Raw genomic sequence first — 27,148 nt, 5'->3', positions numbered from 1 at the left:
ATCCACACCTCTCCTTTGAGCTGCCCTGGCCTTCCAGGTAATGTCCATTTGTGTCCCAGCCACCTCCTGGTCCTTCCTGTCTGGAGGCAACATGAGCATGCAGGGGCAGGGCCCAAAAATACACAGCACAGCACCTTCTCCAGGCTGGCAATAACCCTGGAAAGAGCATTAGCACAAAGCTCTGTCATCTTCTCAGTGTCATTTCATCCTGCTGTGCTGGCCAGGCACCAGCAGTGGGTTTAACCCACGGCAACAAAAAGATGCTTGAGGGAAAGGCACTATTCCCCTGGAGGAGCAGAAAGCCAAACCAGGACATTAATGTATTTGTGTCCCCTAATAGATAATGTTACCGTGTGCTTAACGCCTTGTCACACACAAGCCAAAGTCAATCAGGCTGCACGAACACAAGCAGCCCTTAAAGGGTGTCCAACCCAAACAGATCTGAAACAAGACAGTTTCATTTTAAAAGGACTCAGCAAGGTAAAATTAAAGTAGGAGTTGTTATTGGCACAATGACCTTTACCCATGAAAGTGTGAGTAACGGAATAGCTTTCCCTGAAAAATACTAAAAATATCTTATGGATACACATACGTATGTGTGTATAACCATAAATGTAATGCTTCCTCAAAATCACTCAGAATGTGCATCCCTGTCCAAGAGGACCAAAACACAGGAAGCAGCAGCATTGCAGGCAAAGCTAAGGGGGGAGTTTTTTGAGTGTTTCACTGGCTGAAAATCCATGACCAGGTGTTCAGCTGGGATCATTTTGACACTGATTTTTATCAGCTGAACCAAGGATTTCAAGATGATGGGACCACAGTAATATGTGCTCCAGCTGGTCATTGCAGTCCATAGGTAACAAAATAGCAAGAGGGTTAAAAATTCTTTACCTGACCTTCAGTTGCAGATGGCTGGGCTAACGGGACAGGGGACACAAGGAGCAGTTTCCCTGTCCTCCACAAATAAATAATTATCCCCCAGCCTCTGTGAGCAGAGCAGAGATTTAATGTGCTGACAGCCTGCATTTTTTACCTTTAGTCAATACAAGAAAGGCCCCAAGACTATGATTCCCAACATCTGGATTCCATCAATATGTGATCTGTCATGATGTATCGGCATCTCTCCCTCTCTCCAGATTGAGCAATGCGGCTGGTTTTATTAATACGTCAAATACATTATCCGTGTAATACACTTGTCTGCCTCTGCCCTCCCGCTGCTCTCACACAGCAGATTTGAATGTATGATGAATCAGTTTGCATTACACGTCTGTACGTCATAATTTGTCAGGATTAATAGAACTGTGTGCGTGGGGTGGGGAGCGGGAGGGAGCGCGTCGTGTGTGTTTAGTGCAGAGATGTCTGTATCACTTATTTATCTCTGCTCAGGCCGCTGGGTTCCCGGAAAACAGCGAGCACAGCACATCTGGGAATCGCTGAGCAACCCATGTGCTCTCGCAGGCGCAGTCCTGCCCACTGGTCCGGCTGCAGAGCCGTGGGAAAAGGGGTGATGGGGGTATTTTGGGTGCCTCTGACACACTGGGGTTCCCACAGCTCATGCACAGGGGTGAGTCCTCATGTGATATGTCAGGCACCAACCACAGAGACACAAGGAAGGTGACACAAAGGCTCTCAGTCTTCCTCCTGGCTCTGTCAGACCATTGTTACATCACCTGAAGCACAACTCCTTGCCTCAGTTTCCCCGCACATTACATTTACCTCAGCCCTCAGTGATGATTCCCTGTGTGCCTTGCAGAAAGTAATTTATTTTCACTTTGAATGCGACTTTCGGTCTCAATTACTTATGGCAAAGAGTTGGGAGCCATGTGTAGCTGATGAGCAGCACCAGAGCCAGAGGCAGCTGGTGTGAGTGACATTCTCCCTAAGACCCAATGAAACATGGCCAGAAAAGAGGTCAGGGCTCAGCAGGGGGTGCTGGTGCCATCGCCCCTTGGCATACAGTTCACTTCTTTGTAGCTTTGCAGCTGGACTTTAGTTTTTCCCTGTAATTTCAGCCATAAGCTTTATTTACAGTATATTACACAGTATTAAGTGGGACCCATAAGGACATGAGAACACAACTCCCCATGCTGTTGCCTCCCAAGGGTGACCCAGCAAGACCAGTGAGAGTGGCCTGCAGTGGGCACGTGCCTTCTCTGCCACATCGCCCGGCAGATGGAGAACTGCTGCCGATGGCCCTTGGGGCCCCAGGGAATGCTCACCACAGGGCCTGACACCCTGCCACAGCATCGTGTTTGGTGTCTCTCAGTTTGCTCCTAATGAGCTCATGTGTCCACCCAGGACAGCCCAGCACTGTGTGGAGCTCCTGGCTCATGGCCAGACAGCCCTGTCAGTGCTGTGCTTTGCTCTGTCTCGTTACCACTGCCTCAAACCAGGACTAATCATTCTGAATGTTAGCTGGTCTCTCCTGCCCAATGTGGCATGGCCAAGAGGAGGTGTGAGGTCTACTTGCTGTCCTTGTGCTGGGTCTTCATCCCAGTGTTGATGGTAAAACTGCTGGGACCACAGCATCCAGTCCCCTACAGCTTCCCATGAAGCTGCCCATGCCAATGCACTCAAACCAGGGACTTGGGGATATGGAGCAGGGCCCACCTGCCCTGGCATCTGTAGAAGTCAAAGTCAGGTCAGAAGGAGAGGGCAGTGAACAGATCTCAGTTTGCCAACACACCTCCTCACTGCCCCCCATGCTTTTCCAGCCTGTTTCAGTTCCACTGCATGAAATAAAGTGGTAAGTGATGACGTTAAAGACCTGCACAACATAAATATAATGTCAAATACCAGCACTATGGATAATTACAAACTGTCTCAGGTGAAAAACAGTGATACTTTACAGTATTTTCATTGCTGCTACTTTGCTTGCAGCAAAGCTGAGCAGAAATGTGGGTTCAAAACACTCATGGCGGTGTTGATGGCAGCATCTCACCACACTAAGACCTCCTGAAAGTGGCTCATGACCTCCTTGCAGAGTGTGAACCCCACAGCAGAGCACCCCAAATCTTACTTCCACATTAGGGGAGTAAGGTTCGCCCCCTCTGCCCCTAACCAAGGTCCCACAGAGGCCTGGCTCCCCCAGTTTAATGATGTTGTACCATACCTTGCAAGGGGTTCTGCAGGTGAGGCTCTTGGCCAGGTCCCTTCCCTGCTGAAAGGGTTTTGGTTGGGCTAGAACTGGGCCTCTCACCCAAAGCACATTAGGACCTTTTAATCAGGAGACTAAAAAAACACCCTGATTTGTCCCTTTTGCTTCTCCAGAAGGGCCATGGGATGTTGAGTAAACTCTTCCACATCTAAAACCGACACCCTGCTGCAAGCCCCAAACCCACCCCCTCTGATGTTTCCTTCAGGACTTCTCAACCTGCTCTGCTGGGTGGAAACAGAAGCCACGTCCCCAAGGGTCCCTAAGAATCCCCAGGGGTTCCTCTGCTGGGGCCACCATGCAGCCCATCCACACAAGGGCTAGTGCCACCCTCCCTCTGCTCTGCTCCAGGGGACACCATGGTTTCATCCCCTCCCTGTGGTCACCATGTGGCCCTCCTGTCCCCCTCTTCCCGGTGCTGCTTCCCAAGCACGGCTGGAGGATGTGACGTCAGGGTCCCTGAACAGGCAGCAGTCACCTCGCTCTAATAACAGCTCCCAGAAACAATTGTACATTTACAACCCAGCGAGCGAGCTTGGCACGCTGAGCCCACTCCCCTTCCAAGGCTTAATTTGATTTTGACATATTGGCTTGAGATTAAAGGGCTCTCATAAAAAAGAAAAAAGAAGAAAAAACAACACCAAAAAACCCAAACACACACATACACACACACACATGCATCCAGCACCCCCACTGCCCCCTTTTCAGGGCTCAAGCAAAAGTGCTAACATTGTAATATTTTAAGTAGAGAAAATCCAAGTGTGCTTTACCCCCCGCTGGCTCTTATGCTGGGCTTATAAAAATTAAGTGGAAACCTACACAGCTGTAGGCTATAAATCCTTTGTCGCTAACACAGCCAGGCCTGGTACCTGCCTCCAAAAAAAAAAAAAAAAAAAAGAAAATAAATGAAATAAATGCAAACTCCACAAAGTGAGCAGCCAAAAAAGATGCGGCTGGCTGAGCTGGGCGAGTGCAGGAGCAGCTGTTGGGGCCCTGGAGACACCCCCATGGCCAGAGGGCTGCAGGGGGAAGTGGGGAAGAGAGGATCAGAGGGGACCAGAGCATCAGGGAGAGCACAGCAAAGCAGTAAGAGCCCTCTCGGCTGAAGATCAATTAGCATCAATTACTGACTTCATTTAATTGTCGTAGAAGATGAATTTGTCATTTTTAGTCTGGAATTAATGGGAGACCTTCAACTTTCCCTTGGCAGCCCCATCAGGTCACTGAGTATTTTCTTCCTCCTTTTGCACAGAGGAGAAATGTGGCAGCAGGGAGAAGAAGTGAGAGGTGCCAGTGCCACCCAGATACCCATCCCATCAATCCTTGCCCATCCCATCCATCCCCTTGCATTCCCATCCACTGCCATCCCAAGCACGGAACAAGGTGGTAGCCAGCCACAGCAGCTGACTGGCACAAGCATCTCAGATGGTTCTGGTGCCCTTACCAGCTCTTGTGCCATGCCCAGCAGCACTTCTGCCACCACCTTTCTTGTTTTCTCTTTTTATTTGGGCGCCTTCCACTTTTTTTTCTTCTTTCCCGTTTTCTGCCAGAAATTAATTTTTCAGCCGAGGGCTGCAAAGTGTTTACATTTTCCCCAGCAAACAGGCGACAGTAAACAATGAATGCTCGCAGATGAAATTGAATTTATAACTGCATTATGGGGCCAGATAACACCCTAAAATAATACAACGATAAGGAAATTCGATTTGATTGCCACCACGAATCAGCTTGGGCCCATCTGCAGCCAGGGCCTTCCATAATAATTTTAAATTGGGTTTGTAAACCTTATTTGTCCTTAAATATTTCTGTCATTTTTCATTGCCACAGACAGGTCCTTGGGCGCGAGGCGGTGGATGGGTCCCGCTGGAGCCACGCCAGGGTGCAGGCAGAGCCGAGCGGGTGCCCAGTGTGCCGAGCGGGCGCCGGGGCTGGCGGTGACAGCCACTCATCCTATCCATCACTGTGTCGACAGCCAGGGAGGAATCTCAGCCAGAAATTGAGTTTGCCTCACAGGGGACAACTGAACAAATTAATAGACCATTAGCCAAGCAGTGACCTGAGAAATGAGGGTGCTCAGACTCCCCAGAGGTTTGGTAGGGAGGAAGGGGAGAGGCAATGGCAGTCCTGTTTTTGTCCCAAGGGGACAGTCCCAGTGCCCTGGGATGGGATGGGAGATGTGGGTGGGCAGCCAGCACAGCTCATTTGCAGCCCAGCACTAGTTCGCTTAAAAACGGCTGCACTGGTGTGCAGAGGCATTGCCAGAATGGTGCAGGATTCTGATGGGTGGGAGATGGCAAGAGGGGCTGCAAGGATGATCCACAGTAATAGAGAGGGACAGTCAGGCAGCAGTAAAGTGAAAGGTAGGGAGAGAGTGAATAAAAGTTCCAATCCTCTCATTTCTGAGAATGTCCCACAGAAAGTCACTGTACAGAAGTGCTGCATGAAATGGTGCTGCAGCATGCACAAACAGCTCCCAGCTCCTCGGGGTTCAGAGGCACAAGACATCCCCACCCCCCGTGGGTGACAGGCCTGTGGTTCCTGCCAGGCAGGCCACTGGGGTCTGCATTCATCCCTGCCAGTCTCAGCCCCCCTCACACAACAAAAGATGCTGAGCTGGGAAAGCACTGGGCAACCCCTGTATCCCAGTCACCAGCTGGGGCTGTGGGACCTTGCAGAGGACTGATCTCAGGAGGACATGATCCTCCTGCCTCCAAACACCACCAGGTGAACAGTGCAGCATCTCTCCTCTGCGCCTTCCCTCCAGCTTGCCTTTATCATCACCATTCATTATCCAAATGACTATATTTATTAAGTCCCCTGCCAAGGCATTACCGAGTGGTCTGTAACAGAGATTAAAAGCAGAATAAAACACCAACATGATCTCTTCTCTAGTAAACAAAGCCATAAACAGCCTTAGCACTGGCTATCAGAAATGCACCAGCCATGGGAGGGATGCCAAATTCATTGCTGCCACAACGGGACATACTAGTGCCTCTGCTCTCAGAGGTGGGGTCAGACCTGCACTGGGGCTTCGCTTAGCCAGCTACTCCCTGCACTGGAGAATCAGCTGGTGGGGTAAAATCTCCACCCACCCTGCACCACCCCACATCAGCTGGGATGCTGAGCCCCACAGAATGTCCTGCCCTTCCTCTGCCCCTACAACTTGTAGGGCAGAGACAGCTCAGGAATGTTTCTCTGTCAGTACTAACAGCCTACTGCATGCCTGAACCAGGCTGGGTTGGTGACTGTCCCCAGGCATGCCAGCCCAATGACCCCCATGATACCAAGGTATGGCAGTCCAGGGCAGCAGGCAGATGGACTCCTATAGTCCCAGTGGCATTTGCCAACAGCTGGGACAGTGGTGGGATCCAGCAAAGAGCCATAGCTCCTTGTTCCTGCCCACTCATGTCTGCAGAGCACAGCATCAGCCCCTGCAGCTCGAGGCTGCTTGGATCTTATTTTCAAAGGTATTACCTAAAGTCTGTGGAACAAGGTGCTTTATGAGGAGACACTGGGTTTCCTTTGTCTCTGCTGGAGATAATCAGGTGCAGATAGGATATATATTCTGTAAAAACATACACTCACTTCCACTCACCGGTTACCTTTTTCTGAGAGCTGTAAGGGTTTCAATTACCGGATTCTGGGATTTAGTGCCCAGGGCTTTTTGGTGTGCGTTAGATTTATTAGAAGGTTTAGTACCAGCGGAGGATTCACGCATTTACTCCCAGGAGCCCAGCTTCCGTTCACAGACCCTAAATCATGAGCTGAGATGGGCTATTGTCACTTAGGACATTAGCATGGTTAACGTACGTGGGGATGATTAATAGCAATATACATGCAGGCTCCCAGTCCAGACGCTGCTCTGCCACCTCTGCCCGAGCCAGGGGCTGCGAGGGGCATGGCCAGCTCGCCTGCCTTCTCAGGGAGGGCCACACTGTAACCCCTCACAGGAACCCTGAGTGTTCAGCACCACCCCAGCACCATCAGCATCACTGTTTTATGCTGGGTTTTTGTAGCTGTTGTTCGGGTGGGGGGTTTTTTTTGTTGGTTTTTTTTTTTTTTTTTTTTTTTTTTTTTTGTTGTTGTTGTTTTTTTTTGTGGGGTTTTTTTTTTGTTTGTTTGTTTGGTTTTTTTTTTGGGTTTTTTTTTTTTGGGGTTTTTTTTTTTTTTTTGTTAAGATGAAGTGTTGAAGGCACTCAGAGCCAAAGGTGTTTCTGCCAAGGGAGAGCTATGGGAAGCTCCTGCCTGCCCAGGGCAAGGGGAAGGTGCACAGGGGCAAGAAGGGGGCTGGAAGAAGGGGCAAGATGCAGGTTAGCAAAACCCGTGGGGAAAAAAAATTATTCTAAGAGTAAACCCAACCTTCCCTGCCAGGACCTATCCACCACCCCTCGTTCCCCAAAGGGTACCTCAGGCCAAATCTGTCACTGAAGGAAAGAGAAGAGCAGAGAGCAGCCGAATAAGCAGAGAGCTCTCTTTAATAAGCAGAGAGCAGCCAAATAAGCCAGCCCCTCTGATCCAAGCAGATCTCTCCTGAAAAATCCCATGGGATTATCTCATTTGTCTGCTTCATCCTCACATCTGTAGGAGCACATTCACATGTTACAGTCCTCCCTACTGCCCCAAGTTACTGGCAACAAGGCTAAAACTCATCACACAAGCAGTGCCACAGCACTTCAGGTATAGAGCAGTGTCTGCACTGTGGGTACCCGAGGCCTGAGGAGAGTCACCAGCCCTGCTGCACTCCAGAGGAGACACGACCACACTCCTAACGAGCAAGATCCTGATGGCTTTTGTCCTTTTTCCAATACTGTGTTACTTACATTCCTTCTTTTTTAATTAAAGCAGCCCCAGCTGATTTTACAAGCTTGCCACTGATTCTCTCCCAGTCTCTGTGTCTCTCATATGCTTGAGTGCTAGTATTAATTATTAGAGCCAATTTACTGTTTATACTCTGATGTTTTAACTAATTACCACTAATGGCAGACACCAGTGGGCAATCAACTTCATTTAGTTCCCAGTGCAAACCACTCATTACCATCTGAGAGGGAAAGAGAGTGCTTGGGAGGGATAAATAAAGACCAAGCTGCATGGGTGAGTGCCTGGTGATGAGCTGCAGCACTGGGGAAGTCCCTGCTGCCCAGGGCAGGCCTTTTGGCAGGGCTCTGGGGAAGGATTTACATCTCCAGCATATATGGGTGGGCAGCAGGGGAATGTTGCTGTGCAGAAGTGCCCTGCAGGAGTTGTGAAGATCACTGGTTCTTCACTCCATGTGCTAAGCCCTGCCTTGGCACCAGGCAAAGGTTCTGAGCCTGAGAGCTGCAGTTACCAGAGAGCAATGTGTCTTTTTCCTTGCATGGTAAATGGCTTCTTTTCCCTTCTAGGATTCATCCCCAGAGGAATGCAGCTCTTGCTTGTGTTCTTGGCCTGGTGTGATGCCAGATGGAGCCAGGCTTCCTGAGTCCTTGTTGCCTCTGGTGCTAATCCTGCTGTGAGAGCAATGGTGGGTGATGTGAAGTCAAGATGAGCTGGGGCTGGAAGGTCCCTGAGCTGAGCTTCCTCCTGTCTGGAGCTGGGCTAATGAAGGTCACTCATGGAGATAATTCAGCTGTTTCTGTGTGTAGTGATATTGTCAACTCTGATCTTTAACACAGCACATCCCTTAGCCTAGCTTGTGTCTCTGCCTATGTGTTTCCTCTGGAGAGCCAGGAAAGACCCTGAGGCACATTTTACTCCCCTACACCTCATAACCACTGCCAAGAACCTGTGATGTTAAAAGCACAACCACATTCAGGTGGTACAACTCTCCTGGCTATTTTGGCTCAAGAAAAAAACACATGGGGTAGAGAGGGGCCTGCAAGGAGGGATGATGGAGTAAGATAGCTCCACCAGAGCTGGGCTGGCTCTGAGGATTTAGGAATAAATTTTTATGGGCACAACCCAGAGCAGAACACAAGAGACAGAGCTCCTGTGTGTCTCCCATATGGCTGAGAAACCTCTAGAAAAAGTGATGTCCAGATATATTTGTCTCTTACTCCAAGACCAGTTAACCCTGATCTGGGACAAACCTCCAGCCAACTGTAGTTGTGCTTCTGGGGATCTGGACTCCTCCAGCCCTTGAACATGAACCTTTCCAGGGGACAGATCTCCCTAATGACCTGCCAGATGATCTCATTACCAGTAGTGGGAGTCCTGCCCTAACAAAAGGGACCATGGTGTTTTCAGAGTCTACATTTCATCAACTTTAGCATACCACAGTGCCACAATAACTCAGCTGGGAAGCCCAAAACAGGGACACAAATCAGAGGGACAGGGCTGGGCATAACCTCTCCAACAGGGGTCTTAAATCTTTCTTTCTGTCTCCCTTTCACGTTTTCTCTCATTCTTTCATTCCCTGATTTGCTCTGTTGAAATCTTGATTTTGAAAGGGAGACGGGGGATGTTGGAGACCTGCTCCACAGTGGTGGGGACGTGGTTGCCTGTCTTGCAAGGAGCGGGGGTTATAACTATGCACACATCTGAAATGTAATTGCTGTCAGCTCTCTCCATTCTTGCAGCACGAGGCCTTTAATCTCTCCCACCAGACCCATCGGCCCTGATATTGCAGCTCCAGAAAGGCTGGTTTTATGTACTTTAACCCTGCGACCTTTACAAATCCCATCATTCCAATCAATACGTCTCATTAGCGTTAGGTAAATGTATGGGATGGATGGGGAGCTGTGCTGGCAGAAGCCCACAAAGGGTGGGGTGGAAAGTGCTCCTGCCTGCCTGCTCTCAGGGGGCAGCACAGCCCCACCATGCTCCCCAACATCCTGGGGGCATCCTTCTCCCCACAAGCATCCTTGCTCCCAGATATCCCTCCCCACAGATGCACACCTTGGTGCAGCCAGAGATGGGGGCCAGCTAATGTGGAGCATGAAACAAAGTGCCTGCAACGCCAACTGCAGAGTCAAGAGCCCAAGCTGTTAACTGGACCAAGCTGTTGGAGTAATTTTTTTCCCTTCTCCTTGGGAAGCAGACATATGTTTTACAGCTTTTCCCTATGTTGACTAAATGAAAACATACGGGCCCCATGGCAGGTGATGGGAAAACAGCATGGGGTGTGTGCAGGGCTGCCTGCCATCCCTACCTATCAGGCAGGGAAGCTGCCAAGGAAGGCAGCCACTGTGGATGTCAGGGTAAAGCCATGGAGTGGGGTGAGGAAAGGAAATCTTTGACACTTCCCATGAAAATGAAGGGCTTAATTAATCCATGGAGAAGTATGATTTACACCAGGTGAGTTTACACCTCACCAGCCCAGGAATGCTCACTGTGCCAGGTGGGATTAACCCACAGGTTCATGGGGCATCAGTGCACCAAGGATGCTTCAATAAAAGGATGGGGCCAATCCTGCCGTTGGGAAGGCTGGAGGCCAGATACTGTTGAAACTTTTTTTTTTTTTGCTGAGAAGGGGTCTCCCTTCCCTGTGGATCAGCACCTCAGCCAGCAGGGCTGTAAATACTATTACTGCCCATAAAGCTACCCAGCCCTCCTCCAAAACCTGCTCAAACGTTTGACTCAAGTGACCTACTGGCACCCACAGATTCCATAGGAGCAGGTGGCTTGGGGGCTGCTATTGCTGCAGCATGCCCAGGGTGGGGACAGCCTGCCCTGCTATTTGTGCTTCCTTGCTCCTTGTGCTGCCACAAAAGTGTGGGGTGGCTTCCCAGGAGTCCACAGAATGAGTGGCCTCCGGACCTTGGCACTGCCAGCTCGCCTGTGACATGTGCCTTGCAGATCCGCCCTGTATCAGATCTGTGTCCAGAGCTTCAACTGAGCTATCCCATGCTCAAACTAATTCATGCCTAGGAAATCCAGCTCCCAGGAAGGAAAGAGAATTACTTTAAGGTTTTCTCCTCCCTGGCAGGGCAGCTGGGATGCCTGAGGAGGTGAGGGTGTCTTCCCTGTCCTCCCCAGGCAGGGCAAGCTTTTTCAGTATCATCTGGAGCTGGCTTTACTTTCTGAGCTCTGCTATCCCCATCTGCAGAGCCAGCACGTTACTGCAACAGTGTTCAGCCCCACCAGCTCCAGGCTTGCCTCAGCAGGAAAAGCATCCTGGTGAATACAGCACACAAAATAGTGTGTACATCTATTTCTGCAAGCCTACAAAAGCAAGGACTTGAAAAATACAGGCCAGCTCTGTTTTCCCACATTAGTGATGTTTAAAAAAGGTTTTTCCGTGAGGTTTAAACTTAAGAGCTGGGCCAAATATAACTCTTGCTGAAGAGTGAAGCAACCAAATTTTCTAGTGGGGATACCTAGAGCTGGATATGCCATGTTCCCATGTATGCAGGTGCTTTGGAGATCTGGCTCATGTGTTCCCCCCTTCCCAGCACTGCTGACTACTCTCCTTGTCCCCCTGCTGCTCTGTTTTGCTGAGGCTTTTCAGCAAGACCTCGGACTTGTTGACAAGCACTAAACTTCACTGTGGCATGAAAACCATTTAAGAACTAAGCTCCCCTTGGCTTTAGCAAAATGACTCTGAGGATCTTGGCACAGCCCCTGTCAGGAGGCAGAGGGAAGGAGAAATTAATAAATCCTCTGGTGGGGCCAATTTCTCTCGACGTGACACTGTTCCTCCTGGAATTAAATGGGCAAGTCCTGAAGTGTCTCTTGAGAGTGGTGGGCCATTTCTCTGACCACCAAACAGCCATGAAACCTGGATCTGGGCCAGGATAGGAAAAACTAGTCCATTGCTCAGAGTCATCGTCTCCAGCAGAAAAATTGTTGGGCCCTACAAAGCCCCTGCTGTGCAAGTCCCCAGCTCTGCCATGCACTGGGGCACCTCACCCTGGCTAAGAGCTCCCAATAGCAGGGCACCCATGTGCAGGGGGCTATTGGGATCTTTCAAGAAGGGTCTTTTTGACACCAGTACTGTGGAACCAGCAGAAAAACCTCCCAGGCAGCTGCAGACCCTTGGCAAGCCTTTTGGAACAGTGCTGCCCTCCTCAGTACTGAGGTCCCTGCCTGGCCATCCCCACCTGGCAGCAGGGCATCCCACACAGCCACTGCAAAGGGGAACAGGGTGACAGGTGGGAAGCTGACACATCCCCCACCTGCATGGTTGTTGGAGGAGGACAGAGAAGTGGCCTTGCTGCTGTTTAACCTTCTGGGGCTTGTCTGCCAGAGAAAAGCTTAGCAGGAGGAGGGAGATTGTAGATAGACAAGGGGATTGGTGGGGCTGGAGATGCAGGGAACTGCAGCAGCCTTAGATTTTATCTGCACCTCTGCAAGGCTTGATGACCTTGGAATCCCAATCAACAATAAATGCAGGGAAGAAGCGTGAAGGGTTAAAGGCAGAAGGTGCAGCAGGGCACCAGGGGAGCCTCTTACAGATGAGGGTACTCAGTGCTATCATTATGTAGTCTTAAACCACCTGGAGCACATAAGCTTAGTAGCTCCCTTTCCCTTACCCATTGCTTTTGGACAGCAGTGGGAACAGAGGGAATTCCCAAAGGCCTGAAATCCCTGCCAGATCCCTGTCAGCTCCATTGGCTCCTGGGTACCATTGGCTCCTGGGAACCTGGGTTCCTGTGCTGCACCCCTTAAAGGGATGGAGCTGAGCCTGGCTCAGGGGAAGGTGGGAAGAGGCTGGAGGAAGCTGCAAACATGGGAGCATGAACTTCTCAGTTCTTCCTTTCACTCTTGGTCTCTCCTGGCAATATTCAGCCCCCAGGACTGCTCTTCTGTGTGCCCCTTACCACCATGCATGGTCTGGATGCACTGGACCCATTCCTTCACTGTGTTTCATCTGTGTCACCGGGAGCTCTTTTTCTTTGGAAGGAACTGGAGAAAGAAGCTGGGGGCACATCCAAGGCTGGGAAAAGAAAGCTGCTTTAGAATGCCATTGGAGAGCAAGCAGGAACTCAAAGCCTTGGGACTTCATTCTAGAGCCACAATTGCTCCCTGCTGTGCCCTGTCTCCTCCTCACCTCTGGTCTGCAAAAACCTAACTCTTCCTCAGCCCAGCATTTCAGTCCCAGCCATTACAATGACAAGGGTGATAAGAGATTCTTATCACAGTGCTCAGAATCGATTTGAAGCTGAGCCCCTTTCCTGCACTCCTCCTCCTCCTCTTCACATCTGCCGGAGCAGCAGTCGGCAGCGCTGCACAGGGACTCAGCAGCTGGGTTTGCTGGGGAGCAAAGATGACAGTTCAGGGTTCAGATCCCTCCAGAGATACATCCCTCAGCCTAGCAGCTTCAGCTAGCACACATCCCTCAGCTGGAGACAGAGCATGGGATCGGAGCCAGGACGCCTGGGCTCCTTCCTGACACACATCTGGGGGAGACCTGCTCAGTATCCCCAGGCTGCAGGAGGAACAATGCAGCTCTGCATCCCCAGAGGAAATTGTAAGCCTCTGTCCAAGGGGATCTGAGCAAAAAGTATGGCCTTCCAGCTGAGGCAGGAGCTTTTTCTCTTCCTTATGCTTGGATGAAAGCAAGGTAAAGATCCTCCTGACCCCACAAGAGAGATGGAGCATCCTGCAGTCCTGAGTCTCCAGCCTTCCAAAGAGCTCTTCCTTTCTACAGCTTAGTGTGGCCTGCCTTTGTTTGGATCTCCTCTGGATCCTACCCACCTGAGGGGGACATATCCTGCCCTCCCATGAGTGGCTAATGGGGACAACGCTTGGGGAAAAGACAGTTCCTGCTGGCAGAGCAAGGGGCTTCTAGGCTGGAGTGGGTGTCTGTAAGCCCCAGTCACAGCAAAATTGCCAGCATCCCCTTGGCATCCCTGCAAGCTGCTGTCCCATCCCCTACCCAGAGGCTCTTTACATGTCTCTCAGAGCAAACAGAGACTGCACACAAGTTTCAGTGATGTTTGGGCTGATTTTACACAGCTGCCTTGTCTTTTGATCTCTGTCTGCAGTCACTGCCTCCACCATTTAGAAAAATTTAGTCCCTCCCACCAGCGTCAGAAGGTGGCCAGATCCCTTCTTGGAGAGCCCTCCAATACACCAGCCCAGACTTCCACATTTCAGTTTTCCCCTTCTCATCTGTGAGATGGCCAGCACAGTCCTGTCTGCCCAGGAGGGAGGCAGAGGACCTGGCAGCACAACTGGCCTGGGCAGTTGGCACTGCAGCTCCCCAGTTTTTAGGAGTGCCTTGTCTCACATGCATGCACCCACTCTTTGCTGTGCACCTGCAAAGGTGAAGCAGGACCTCAGCCACTGGTGGGGAAACTGAGATAGGGTGGGTTGTGGGCTTGCACAGCCACATAGCACAGCTGCTGAGGGAACTGAGATGTCCTGGAACGGGGCTGCTGATTGGACCAAGACAACCTGGTCTGGAATCACATGAGAATTCTCAGTTCCTTTTGAAACCTTGTAGTCCCAGCAGCTCTGGTCATGCAGATGTTGCAAATCCTCCATTTCCTCCCAGAACCATCTCTGGGAAGGGCAAAAGAACAAGGCAGCAGCAGGGGAAGCATCTGAACAATCAGGGCTTGTGTGGAGATGAAGAAAAGCCCTTCTTGTTGGCGGGTGCAGCTGGGGTGAAGCCGGGGGCATCGCAGGATGGCACCCCAGGTACTCCAGCTGTGCCAACTCTCCAGCCCAACAGAGAGAGGGCTGTTGTGGGCCCAGCCCCGGCACAGGGTGTCACCGCCTGCCTTGGTTAGCAGGGATGCTCTCTCTTTGTGCCTGCTGGTTTCTGCTCTGCTGACCCGCTTTGCTCCATCAGCTGGCACCATCCATCACCTCTGGCAGCTGCGTCAATTCCAGGGCTCCGCAATGCCATTCCCCAGGGGAAAAAGCACATTTTTTTAGGGGAAAGGAGGAATATTTTCTCTCCTGGCATGCTGCAAGGCTCCCTTCCTCTCCTCCTCAGACTTCTAATGCTCAGTCCAGCCCAGGGACAGGGGCACAGCATGCGACTGCATTCTTCATTCTGCCAAGCCCTAGCCTTCCACTGGAAAGCAGGGCCAGAAGGGCTGCAATGATCCTGGGGCTGATGTGCACTGGCCCTGTCAGAAGCTGGGAGAAATCAGTCTGGCAGTGGCTCAGCCCTTCATACAGTGCCTTATCAGGACTGGCTGCAACAGCAGCAGCTCAGGGGAAGTGTTTTTTCCTATGTCTCATGGCAGATGGTGGTGGTTATGGGCCAGAGTGCCAGGGTAGCTGCAAGGTGGGTCAGCTGCAGGATCTGGTATGAGAATGGAACATGGTGCATTCACACCTCTGCCCCTGAAAGCCCTTCTCCAGGACATGGCGAGTTTAGAGCATATGCTGGCAGCAATGCCTATGACTGAGTGCTCAGCAAAGGCCAAAGTGCTGGAGGGTACCTATAGCTGAGTGGTGGGAAAAAATAAGAGAACCTTCATCCCTTCCTCCCTGCTTCCCTGGGCCAGGGTCAGCCCTGCAGTGCTGGATGTTGCCCCAACTCTCCCCAGCCTCAACTCACTGTCCTGAGGCGTAGATGTGGGACAGGACCCAACCATTTTATCAGGGCTCTCTGTCTCTGTCTCAGCAGTCCCACCTCAGCTGCAGAAACATACGCCTCTTCAATCAATACTCAGCTCTTAATAGTCCTGACAATTCACAAGAAAACAGGGGCATTAAACGTTAATTATATCTATTTGGATTTAAAAAAATTTATCACTGGAGTTAATTACAGCCGGAGTAATAAAAAGGTGCAGAGCAAGAGGCGCTGCTGTTCTATGGGGTGAGCGGGACTGAACAGCCCCGGACACCCCAAACTGTTGCTGGGCAAGGATGGAGGGATGTCCCTTGCCATGCCCACCACATGGCTGGACACTGCTCCTCAGAAAGGGACAGCCACGGGAAGGGGCTGTTTGGGAGCTATGCTGGGGGGGTGTGCAGAGCCAGTGGCAGAGTCTCGGGGCGCACGGCAGGTACTTGCTTAGCTGTTGTGCTGGCGGGACCTGGCCTGCCCCAGCCTGTGGGCTTCTAATTTACTGCTTTCCTTTTACCGTAAAACTGAAAGGGGAAGGTGCACCCTTTAATCACTGCCTTCGGGGCCCCGCCTGAAACCACACAGAGACCAAGCGAAGGCTAGGAGTTAATGCTCCTTCCGACACCTTTTTATGATTCACGGGCCTGACCTTGAGCCATAAACCGCTCAACCTCCCCGCCACACCGCCAGTATTTACAGCCTGCAGGGGCCATTGCACGCAACCACCGATGCAGACCCATGGCCGTGCACGCCGGCACAGGTACACAGCTGGGGGAGCAACAGGGATGCGGCCGGAGATGCACAGGCTGGGATGGCTGCGTGTCTGGGGACGGCCATGTAGATGGGCAGCCACGGGTGGATCCTAACATGGCACTGGAGACGGAGATGTACCTGGTGCACTCATCGATCCGTGCTCATGCACACCTGTGTGTGCACAGGTAAATGCACCAAGATGCCCTCACCGGGCAGCCCCAGCAGGCACACATCAGAGCACATTTCACATAGGGAGCTGGGCACTCACATACCCACTGCCTAGGCACTGGACACTGGATCATGGTGGGGGCTTTCTGCTTGTTGCAGCAGGGGGACAAGCACTGTGGGCATGGCTCCACAGGAAAAGGCCGGGATGAGCTGGCACACTGCAAGCCCTACAGTGTGTCCCCCACTCCCCAGCAGGAGGAACATCTTCTGCCTCAAGAGCCCTCAGTGCCACTCCAGAGGTAGGTCCTGGCATCAAGATTTGTCCCACTGCATCCCACCAGCCCCAGGTCTTGCTTCAGAGGTGAGACCTACAAAAGCCTATGCTGGTCCAAACTGGAGCAGAGTGAGGTCTACTGGTTAAAGCAAAGGGTGCCCCTCTGCATGGGTTCAGGTCAGCACGCTCCTTGCTTTATGCCTCAGTTTCCCCATCATTGCAGCAGGAAAAATAATCCTGACCTATCATGTTTGCATGGAGTTGGGAGGCCGAGCTTGTTAATGTTTGCAAAGTGGGTTTGGCTCCTGTGATAGAGCAAGCCAGAAATGTGAAGGTCATTATTATTAGTGGGATTAAAGCAGTTGAACCCAGAGTAAGGGGGTACAGGGGAACACAGCACTTGTGTTGAAGCAGTAACAAGTCGCACACACGTGTAACCTCAAAACAGTGCTGAATGCTATGATTATGGCTCATTTTAGAAACACTGTGTAGAACCAGAGAGCTGTCAGAGCACCTTCTAATACCTCTGCAAAAAAAAAAACCCAAAAAAACCTCAAAAACAAACAAACAAACAAAAAAAAAACCCTCCATGAATGCAAACAGGACTGATATAGGCTGTTCCTGGAGACACCCAGAGCCTGACAGTGCTCACTCAGTATATGCCCAATGAGGCCATGGGCCCATAAGCATCACTTGCCAGCACAGCTCATCTGTTCCTCACTAGGGTCAGAACCTTCTCCTATGCCCACACTGGGGCATCATGGCACTGAACAACTTATCCAATAAAAGTCTCTTTTTTTTTTTTTTCCCCCCAAGTTTACAGGTTGTCTAATTTTTTGCTTTCCTCCTTGTAAAACAAAAGAGGGAAAAAACACCCTTATCTCGGAAAGCAGAGTTCAGGAAAAAGCTACTGGTCTTTTGGACTTGGTGAGTCCCCATTGGTAGCCTTGCTTGTCACAGAGAATTTATCAGCCAAACACAGTGCTGGTATAATGTGCTATATAACTTGTGCATAAACAAACTTCAGCATGATAAATGCCCTGCTTTGAAGCCATAAAGTTATTAGCTGGTGGCTGTTAGCTACTGCTTAGCATGGGACATGCTCCTTCCGTTAACCCCTGGATGCCCCGCCTGCGCTCAGAACCCCAGGGAGATCTCTGGAGGGCACCTCACACAGCAGGAAAGCACAGAGGGATCTGATGGGCAGGGATGCCTCTGCTGGCATCTGTGCACATTGTACTTGATACAAAGGCTGAGGGAGGGAAATGCCTGCTAGGAATGGGGTTCTGAATGTTGGCAGCTCCTTGTCATCCTATTTGAGCACTTTGGCAGCTCCTCTCATTCCCTCTGCCCCTCAAGAGGCAAATGCAGAGGGGAGCAGGGCTGGTGCAGCTAGGCAGGTACTCACAGCTCAGACCTTCTGGGTGTGTACCCAACATCTACAACATGTACCCATTTCAGAGATGGGCTAAAATGGGGTGGGAGGAAGCCAGCACCCCTCCAGTGCCCGGGTCACCTCCTTTAGGTGAAGAGCTGCTGAGGACTCCAAAGCAAAAGCCCGAAATTTTTCTGGCAGCAGCCAGGCTCCAGTGAGGTGTTGAGAGTTCCCTCTGCTGCCTGCAATGCATGGCTGCTTGCAGCTCCTGGTGAGCCACAGCCTTGCCAGAGGCTGGGAGAGGCTGGAGAAGCAGAGCTGTGTCCCAGGGCCAGCACTGCTGGAGATGGGTGACCAGCACCACAGAACCAGCAGTGCCATGGCTCCTGCCAGCACCACACCTGTGGAGCATCCTCCACTGCACAGAGCCAGGCTGTGACACCCACCAAGGACCTCTGGTCTCCCAGGCCACCTCCTGCTCTTGTCCCACTGGACCAAGGCAGGGACCTGGGCATGCTGAGGATGGCAGCAGGTCTCCAACACTGAGCCCAAGGCATGGACAGAGTTATGCAGCAGTGTGGCAACTTTTTGGCACAGCCTGGAGCCCTGGAGCTGCAGTGGGAGATGCTGATGCCCAGGGCCTAATTGCTATCCCTTTCCCAGTGAAACCATTCCTGCAAGGCAGCAGGAGGTATTTCAGCAGGGCCAGCTGAGGGGCAGCAGGACTCAGGGCTGCCTCGGAGCCTGTTCCTATTCGAAGTCCAGTGTTGAAGAAACTTGTAATTAGAGTCCTGAGTATTAATTAATCTCCATGACCCTCCTTTCATTCTCCTTCCACCGCTCCCACAGCTCAGGAGGTCAGCCTGGATTATTAACACAGGCAAGCAGAGGATGGCAAGCTCACTGGGTGGGTTGGCAGACCTTGGGCCACGTTCTTGTGTTCAGAGCAGCCAAAGGCACCATGTCCCTGTCTAACAGCATGACTTCCCTTTCCTGTCTCTTCTCTGTCTTGGCTGAGTTTGATAGGGGTCACCTCACTCACTTGGGCACAGTCAGCACTTTGGGGATAGCATTCAGTGAGCTGAAACATTCCAGAATGAGCAGAGCTGCTTCTATGCTAACTCGGTCTGCTCAGTCCTTTCTAGAGTGGCTGAGAGCAGACTCCTGCATCCCAGAGCCTTGGGTGAGCCTTGCTGGAGACAGCTTACCTTTGGAGACCTCCCACACTGGACAGCATAATGGAGAGCAGAGCAGCAATCACAACCTAAAACATCACTGAAAGGTCTTCAAGAATCTGATCTCTGCTCATCCAGGTCTTGCTTGGGTCTTTAAGAGCCTCAGCATTGTAAAAGCATTGCTGGAGCATGGAGGAGACATGGACACCCTTTGAACAACATGGCCCTCCCATTCCAGGGCTGTCCATGCTGCTTGGGGTATGGACACGGCTCCTGGGATGGCCAGACTCCCCAGAATGACGCTGGCACAACCCAAGGGCTGATACAATACAAAGAGCTGCCACAGAGCAAGGAAACAAGATATGAAATAAATCCAAACTTTTCTGACTCCCTCGTAACCACCAACTGCTTCCCTCATCTGATTTTTTTCCTCTTTTCTGCTGCAGCAATAAAAAGGGGAAAATCAACATCCAAATGATCTTGTTTATGGCAACTAAATAAGCTGCATGTGCTTAATCCGTTAGAGTTTAATGAATTTACGACTTGCTCTGGAATTTGACAAGGGCTGTAAAAGAGTAATTAACATTTATCAGTGTGTTTTTTACACACACCCCACCCTCCTCCCGCCTCCCTTCCCTCCTCCTGCCGCCTGTCGCAAAGCAGCACCGGGTATCGGGGGGAATATAAAAGTGATCAATTAATTCTTAATAATCTCAGGGAAAGATTGTAGAGTCGCAGTATGAACTCAGGGAGTGTCAATAAACATGCCAAAGGTTGGTTCCCCCCCTTCCTGGCGTTGCTGCAGAGGAATGTGGGCAGCCAGGGAGGGGATGGGGCTGCAGGGCGGTGCTTCGGTGGACCAGCCCTGCACCCCTTTCCTTCTCTGTCACACTCCACTGCCCTCCAGATCAGCTTTCAGTCACTGACACAGTGGCCTCTGCCACAGGATGAAAGTGACAAGCAGGGTCCCATCTAACACAGCAGTGGTGGTGATTTGGAAACACAACCCCAGCTGCTGACTGTGCTAGTCAATAGCTCTGTCCTAATAGACCTGAACCTGTTGGGAGGGACCCCAAACTCCCCACCCTGGTCGCAGGGCAGCTGAACATCTGCTTAGATGAAGAGTTGCCCCACTGTCACCCTTTTGTCACTCAGAACAGGTGGCTGCTGATGTTTCAGCTGTACTAGACATGAGGGTACACCCCTGCTGGCCCCTGAGACAAGCAAGGGGCTGGGTGGGGGGGTCACACCTTGCTTGTGCCCAGCCCTCCCAGCTGCTTAGCTGCTGTGGAGCAGGGAGGCAAGCAGGGATGCAATTTGGGGGCTGCAAGGGGACAAGCCCAGGCTTCCCCCACCAGTCCCAGGGTGGGTTGAACGTGATCTCAGTATCCCAGGAGATTCCTGTGCTGGGAGCCCAGTGTGCTCCTCCTTGGGCCACCTCCCTTGGCAGCCCTGGAAAGCAAAGCCAGAAAAAGCCATGTCAACGACTTTCTGGCAGGTTAAGATGGACATGTCCCCTGCTTCTGTGACTGCAGCATCCTGCCCCCAGCAGCAGCCTTTGTATGCATATGTGTGACCAGGGTGTGGGGAAGCTGCATGACTGGACATCCATTGGGGAAGAGAAAGGTCAGTGCTCCTGGGGGCCACCAGGCCCCATGGAGGAGACAGAGAAACATCTGGGCTTGGGGCAGAGGGTCCTGGAGACCCACAAACAAAAGCTCAAGATGATAAATCCTCAGAGGTTTGAGACTGTCTGGGGATCTGCTCCAGACAGAAAGAAATTGTCCCTGTCGAACATAATAGCCCAGAAATGAGCAATGAGACAGGGATGGAGAGGGCTGGATGCAGACAGTCTGGAACATCTCTGCCCAGCCCCACACAGAGCACTGGTGGGGGTGGGAAGTGGAGGCAGCAATATCCTCCCAGCAGGCTGAGATCCCTGTGCCAGGTACACACCTGCCAGCTGGATGGGTTAAACTTGGGATTTCTTGTGAGGCGGGAGCTGTTCAAGCCAGCCTGAAGCAGCTGAGTGCAGGAGGGGCAGGGAAGAGAAAGGGAAAGTAACAGGATGACCTTGCCTTTATGTCACCTTGACTGGTTTGAATCCAGCTGGCTGGCCTGGGCTGTGGGGCTGGGCAGGGAGCAGAGCTGGTGGGGAGTGGGGCCGAGCCCTCATGCAGGGCCAGGGAGTGAAGGAGAGGGGCTGCAGCAGAGTAACTCTGCATGGCCAAATCATCAGAGAGCACCAGATCCCAGCAGCCTCTGAGTGAGAGTCTCCAACCTTGGGCAGGCTTGTAGTGCCAGGGGCTGCACCGAAGTGGCACAAATGCACCTGGGAGGGAGAAATGGAGGCACAGGGAGGGGTTTCAGGCCACCAGGACTGGTCCCAGCACACCAACATGTACTTTGCTCCCTAGGCAGCAGGTCTAGGTCTCCATTACATGAGCGGTGTAGACAACATCCACAGCTAAGGCTGCCAAAATCACTCAGGAAACACCCAGGAAATAGTGCCAGTTGCTCTTGCATTGCTGTCCAGGCTGCACCAGAGACCCCCTGCATGACCTCTGGATCTCTCCTCTGCTGGAGGAGAGGATGCTGTGTGGGGCAGTGAGGGGGCAGAGGGGCGCTGCTCTCCCCCTGCCTGGGCTGGCTCAGATGCTCCCATGTCAGCCTGTCTAAACCAGCACCTCCTCCTGCAGAGACCTCGCGCTGGGGGTCGGCAGCTCAGCATCTCTGGGATTTGTCACGGTGTTCCTGGAGTTAGCAAACAGCAGCTTGGAACAGACATCCCAAAGGGCTGGGCCAACCAGACCCACCATCATCCAGCTTCTAGAAAAGCACCCCCTGGGGCTGAGGTGACTCCGGTGGCATTGGGCAAGTCCTCCCTGGCCACTGCCGCACTGCCTCACACCAGGCACATGACTTCACCTCTGTGCAAGGCTGGAATCCCCCCACCTTACCCTGGTGTAGGGGCAGTGCAACTTGGAGAAGGAGCCAGGCTGTGAAGGGTGATGCTTGGCCAACGTTTGCTGCTTTGCAGAGGCACCTAATGGATCAGAGACAGCCTGGCCATGTCCCAGCCTTGCTCCACTCAGGTGCTGCTGTTATAACAAAGAGCATTTATCCAGCTGCATCCCCACTTTCTTCTGCTTTCCATTTCCCTTTTCTGTCTCTCAGGTGTGACAATTTTAATACCCATCAATAATAAGGCGGATAGTAACCATAACAGAATGTGCAGCCCCCTGTTGACTTCTCTCCATCTGAATAGTCACACTTCAGGTGACAAAAGAGTTGGAAGGAGTTAACAGGAGACCCCCCCAGGTCCTCAAAATGCCCTGTTCAGGGTTTTAAGCACATAAGCATTGGTGCTAAAGATTATTTTAAGCCATGATTATAAGAAATCTATTGATCCTTTTGACACTATAATGACAGAGTAACCATTTTAATAAAACACCTATTAATCATGCATTAACCCTTCTTAGCTATTTATACACTGAATACCAAATCAACAAGGGTGTTCAAATTTCTAGGAGGCTTTTTGGAGGGAGAGAGAGAGGAGATTTCTTTAGATAACAACAACAAGAAGAAGAAAATAATGCAAACTTACAGAGGGGGAGAGTTAAAATCATACGATGAGTGGCAGTTGCAGACGCCTGGGGCCCTCTTTGGTTGTCGCTTCTATCTGGCAATCAATTGACAAGAAATTGAGATTATGAAACATTGTGCCTATGATCAAAGGAGGTGGGCATACTTCCCCCATCTGAGGCCAAATCTCCACTCCCCCAAGGGAACTAACATCAGGGAACACCAGTAATTTGGCCTTTGGCAATGCTGACACCAATTTTAGTGTGAATGTGTCCACCAGCCCCATGGGTCCTTATGGCAAACTTGGAGCAAGGTTGCTACACCCTAAAGGTGGATCTTACAGGAGTATCTAAGATGCCAACAATTTTTTGTGAGAGGCTTCATCTGGAGCAACAAAGTAAAAAGAACAGGAAATTAGGAAAGCAAGCACTCCACCAGCTCAGGCCAATTGGGAATGGGCACAGGTTGTTCACCCCCTCTCCTTGCCCTTCCTTGAAACCCACAGCATCAGTGTGGAATGGTTCAGCTTGCAGACCTGGACTGGCACAGCCCTGGGGCCTCTTGTGAAAGTGCTGGAGAGGGGGCAGACAGGGCTTCCTTCTGCCCCAACCGTTGCAGCCTCAGAAACCACAAAGTCCCCGGGTGCATTAGAAACTGCCTGGAGGCCAGAGCTTCCTGCAGGTGCCCCACGCTCATGAATCACACCTTGTCAGGGCCTGGGGTGCCCAACGGCTGGGTGACCGCTGAGATGCCCAGAGAGTCCTGCCCTGGGATGCACCTGCCTCCCCACCATGCCATCCCAGCCAGGCAAGGGTTAAGCAGGCATTAATCATACTGTTTGAGAGACATTTCAAAGCCTCTTCCAAATATTATAAAAGATGTCTTTAATCATCTAATAGCGTGAACTCCTCTGATGATGGATGGAAAGAAGTCGCCTCTCTCCTCCTGATCCTAACAGATGAGGCTGAAGAGCTGCTGCTCTGGGGGGGGAAAGTTGGGGAGGGGGCTTGGGGAAGAGAAGGACATTTCTCAACCTCCCACCAGAGCAGTTATAAATATGAGGTCATACAGCAAGAGATGATAACACATTAAGGGCTCTTGAGATATTAGTCTGTCAGCCTCGTTAGACACAGCCTATTTGGGGCTGACTGTGTAATTAGAGGCTGGGGTACCCATAACTCATTGGTGTTTATATGGTAGGAAGGGCCTCCAGTCACCATCACCCTCAGCACTCTGAGAAGTCATCTTCATCAAGCATTAAACCCCACTCCCTGCTGCAAATATAATCCTTCTGCCCCCAGTAAAAACTGCTCCTATTTCCCTCCTCCTGCCCTTCCCACTAAGCCTGGAGCCCATTGCATGCTCAGTGCACCCACCCTCACCTCTCCCTTTCCTCCTAGGTGGGGAACAGGGTTATAACTTGGCCAAGGTGCCCCAAGGTTATGTTAGTGAACAAGTGGAAAAGTCCTGGCTCCCAATTCCCTTCCCATGGAACAGCCCATGGGGAGCAGTCCATGCTCGGCTCTGCAAGGGACTGCATCCCCCAAGAACCTCTAGACAACCTCCAGAGCAAGTTTGACCTGCACCCTTCTGCCCTCCAGGTAATAGCTCCAGGTTGGGCTGGAAACAGCTTGGACAAAAATGGTCCTGCGAAAGACTGAGCAGAAATAAGTCCAAGGAAAGACAAAACCATGCAAGAACGCCAGGAGAGTTTATCACTCCTGCCCTGCTGTGAGCATCCCCATGTGTGGTGGGGAAGCTGGTGAGGAGCTGGCCTTTCCACGTGTTCTCCAGTTTCTCACTTCTGTCTAGGTGGCAGTGAGCACTGACACGGACAGACACTTCCCAACCAACCCAGCCAAAAATTTGGACAAGTGAAACAAGGAAGGGGAGTGTTTCCCTTATGAAACCGGGCAGAGTACAGGCTGCACAAGTGACGGCTCTGACTCGACAGGGAACAGACAGGGAGCAGTGAGCAGGGGGAGGCAAGCAAAAGCCAAACCCAGTGCCATGCACCCCACAGAGCTTTCCCAGCAGCACATCCCTCTAAGTCCTCTTGCTGTGTGACAGGAGGAAAATTAAGGCACCAGGAAGTGCAGGGACATCAAATGAGAAACAAGAGCCCTTGTTGCAGAAACTGCCTGACACTGCCAAGGTCCATGGCACAGCTACCCAATGCCTCATCCCCTCTCCCTGCTTGCCTCCTGTAGCCAGGGAGGGGCAAGGGGTCTGCAGAGGAGGGGGTAACCCCATGGCTTCCCAGGATGAGGTAGGATAATGAATCCTGATGGGGGAAGTGACCTTTTCCAAATGCCACATGTCATTGGATTTTATATCACACCAGGACAATGTGCCATGGGTATTAAAATCGTTTTTCCAATAGAAGCATGCGTGTGTATGTGTGTGTCAGAGAAAGATGTGAGAAAAATAAAATTAAGATGTGAAAATTAGGCTGCGTCCAAACACGGCCTTTAGAAAAAGACTTGGATCCTCACAGAGCCGGACTGGAAGAAAAGATGCATGCCTTTTGCTCCAGAGATCACAGATGGTTTTGTCAAAGGAATATGAGTTGTCCAAACCCTGACAGAAAAAGAGAAAAGGAACTTGAGTCCTGATCTCTGTTTCTAAAGTTCTGCAAAGACTTTCAACTCTACAGTGTCCTTCTGCTGTGGAGGGACACCTCCAGAGCTGCTCCACCCATGGAGGCACGTACAGATGCATGTGGAGCACAGATCACCTTGCACATGTGCTGCTGGACACCCACAAGTGTTAGTCTGGTGCATAAGGAGACGGCCAAGTCCTGCATGATAGACAATGCCAACTTGCTCAGCCTCAGCTGGGATGCAAAGCAGCCCCTATCCCTGTGGGCCAAGCCTAAAGATGTGAGCAGAGCATCCATGGAGTTACCCATACACACAGGTATGGACATTCTCCCCATATACGCCAGGATACATTCTGATGTGAAAACACAATGTGAAAAGGGAGGCAATGGAAGCCAAATTCACTTGAACTCCAGCCTGTTCTCTCAATCTGCAGGGCAATTGTCCGGCTGAAACAACAATTGTCCGGCTGGGACAAAAAAAAAAAAAAAAAAAAAAAAAAAAAAGACAAGCTGTGTTTGTTTATTCAGCTTCTTTTTCCCTCTCTCCTCTTGACAATACCCTGACACTGTGTCCTGCCGCGCCAGGGCTGCAACCCCAAAGGGCTAAATTTGTCCCAGCTGGAGCCCTGTTTACAAGCCTTGTCCTGTTTACAGCATGGTCCATCCTGCCCAGGCCAGGCAGTAGCCATCTCTGGGGTGGACAGTTCAAGCCTCACCTTCCTTGGCCTCTGCTGTTCCTAGGATGCCCATGTGGTCCTTGGAAAGATGCCCAACTCCCTGCATTCCCTATGTACTAGCACACATGGCAGCTCTGCGGCCCCCTGCCCATCTGGGAAGCAATGAGGAGATCTGGGCTTGCATGGGCTGCTGCTTGTCCAGCATAGTTCTGTGGTGGTCCAGGTGGCTACAGCCTCCATCACTGCTGGCTGGTGGCAAACCACCCCCAGGAAAACATTGTTTGCAAGCTCAGCAATGAGAGTGCAGCGCATTCCATGTGAAGCCAGCTGGGAACAGCCATGCTCCACTGTGAAAGCCTTAGAGGAGCTGCATGGCTCATGCAGCCATGCCTGCATGCTCTGCTCTCCATATCTTACATTGCAGTCACTTTTTTTCTTGCTATCAGTCATCCATCCCCCTCTTCCTGATGGGCTCACTTGGCCTGGGAGGGCAAGGCTGGCAGGAGCTTAGCTCCTCTTCTGGATGACAGAACTGGGTGTCACTCCAGGAGTCTGAATGGCTGAGCCTGGACAGACATGATGGGTTGAAGGCTTTGAGAACAGACTAATCCTGGGGAGCTGGAGGAGGGGTGCTTACTGCCAAACCCCCCTTGCACTCTTCCCACACTGATTCCCATCTCTGCTGGTATACAGTGGCCTTGCTCTGCTGCAGAGTGATGGGACCTCATCTGCCTTCCCTCCAGTATGGGGGTCTCCTGCCATCCCAGGCTGCCTCACCTGCAGGAGCTCCTTTTGGCAGGACTCAATTGGCAACATCCAGGTTCTTATTTGCTGTTTAATGAGTTCCAGCTAATGAATCCAAACACATGAAAGGTTTTCATTAAATTTTGTCTTGCTGTTAGCATTGGCTACAAGTTTGGAGAGGCTGGGAGTCACA

At 51.5% G+C, this 27,148-nt stretch overlaps 1 protein-coding gene across 3 annotated transcripts in view; it reads right to left on the bottom strand.

Annotated features, from left to right (window-relative positions):
* The window catches only part of RNF220 (ring finger protein 220), a 214,325-nt gene that overhangs the window by 107,247 nt on the left and 79,930 nt on the right, over positions 1-27,148 (bottom strand). The window contains exon 2 of one of the 3 annotated variants that reach the window (XM_053985583.1): positions 22,955-23,029. The exons of the other annotated variants lie outside the window; for them this stretch is intronic. Coding sequence (XP_053841558.1) covers positions 22,955-23,029 — 75 coding nt within the window. The remainder of the gene's footprint in view (positions 1-22,954; positions 23,030-27,148) is intronic. 3 annotated transcript variants of the gene reach the window in all.

Source organism: Vidua macroura, chromosome 9 (genome assembly GCF_024509145.1).
Source record: "Vidua macroura isolate BioBank_ID:100142 chromosome 9, ASM2450914v1, whole genome shotgun sequence".
Taxonomy (NCBI): Eukaryota; Metazoa; Chordata; class Aves; order Passeriformes; family Viduidae; genus Vidua; species Vidua macroura.
This window is presented reverse-complemented; position numbering and strand designations above follow the sequence as displayed.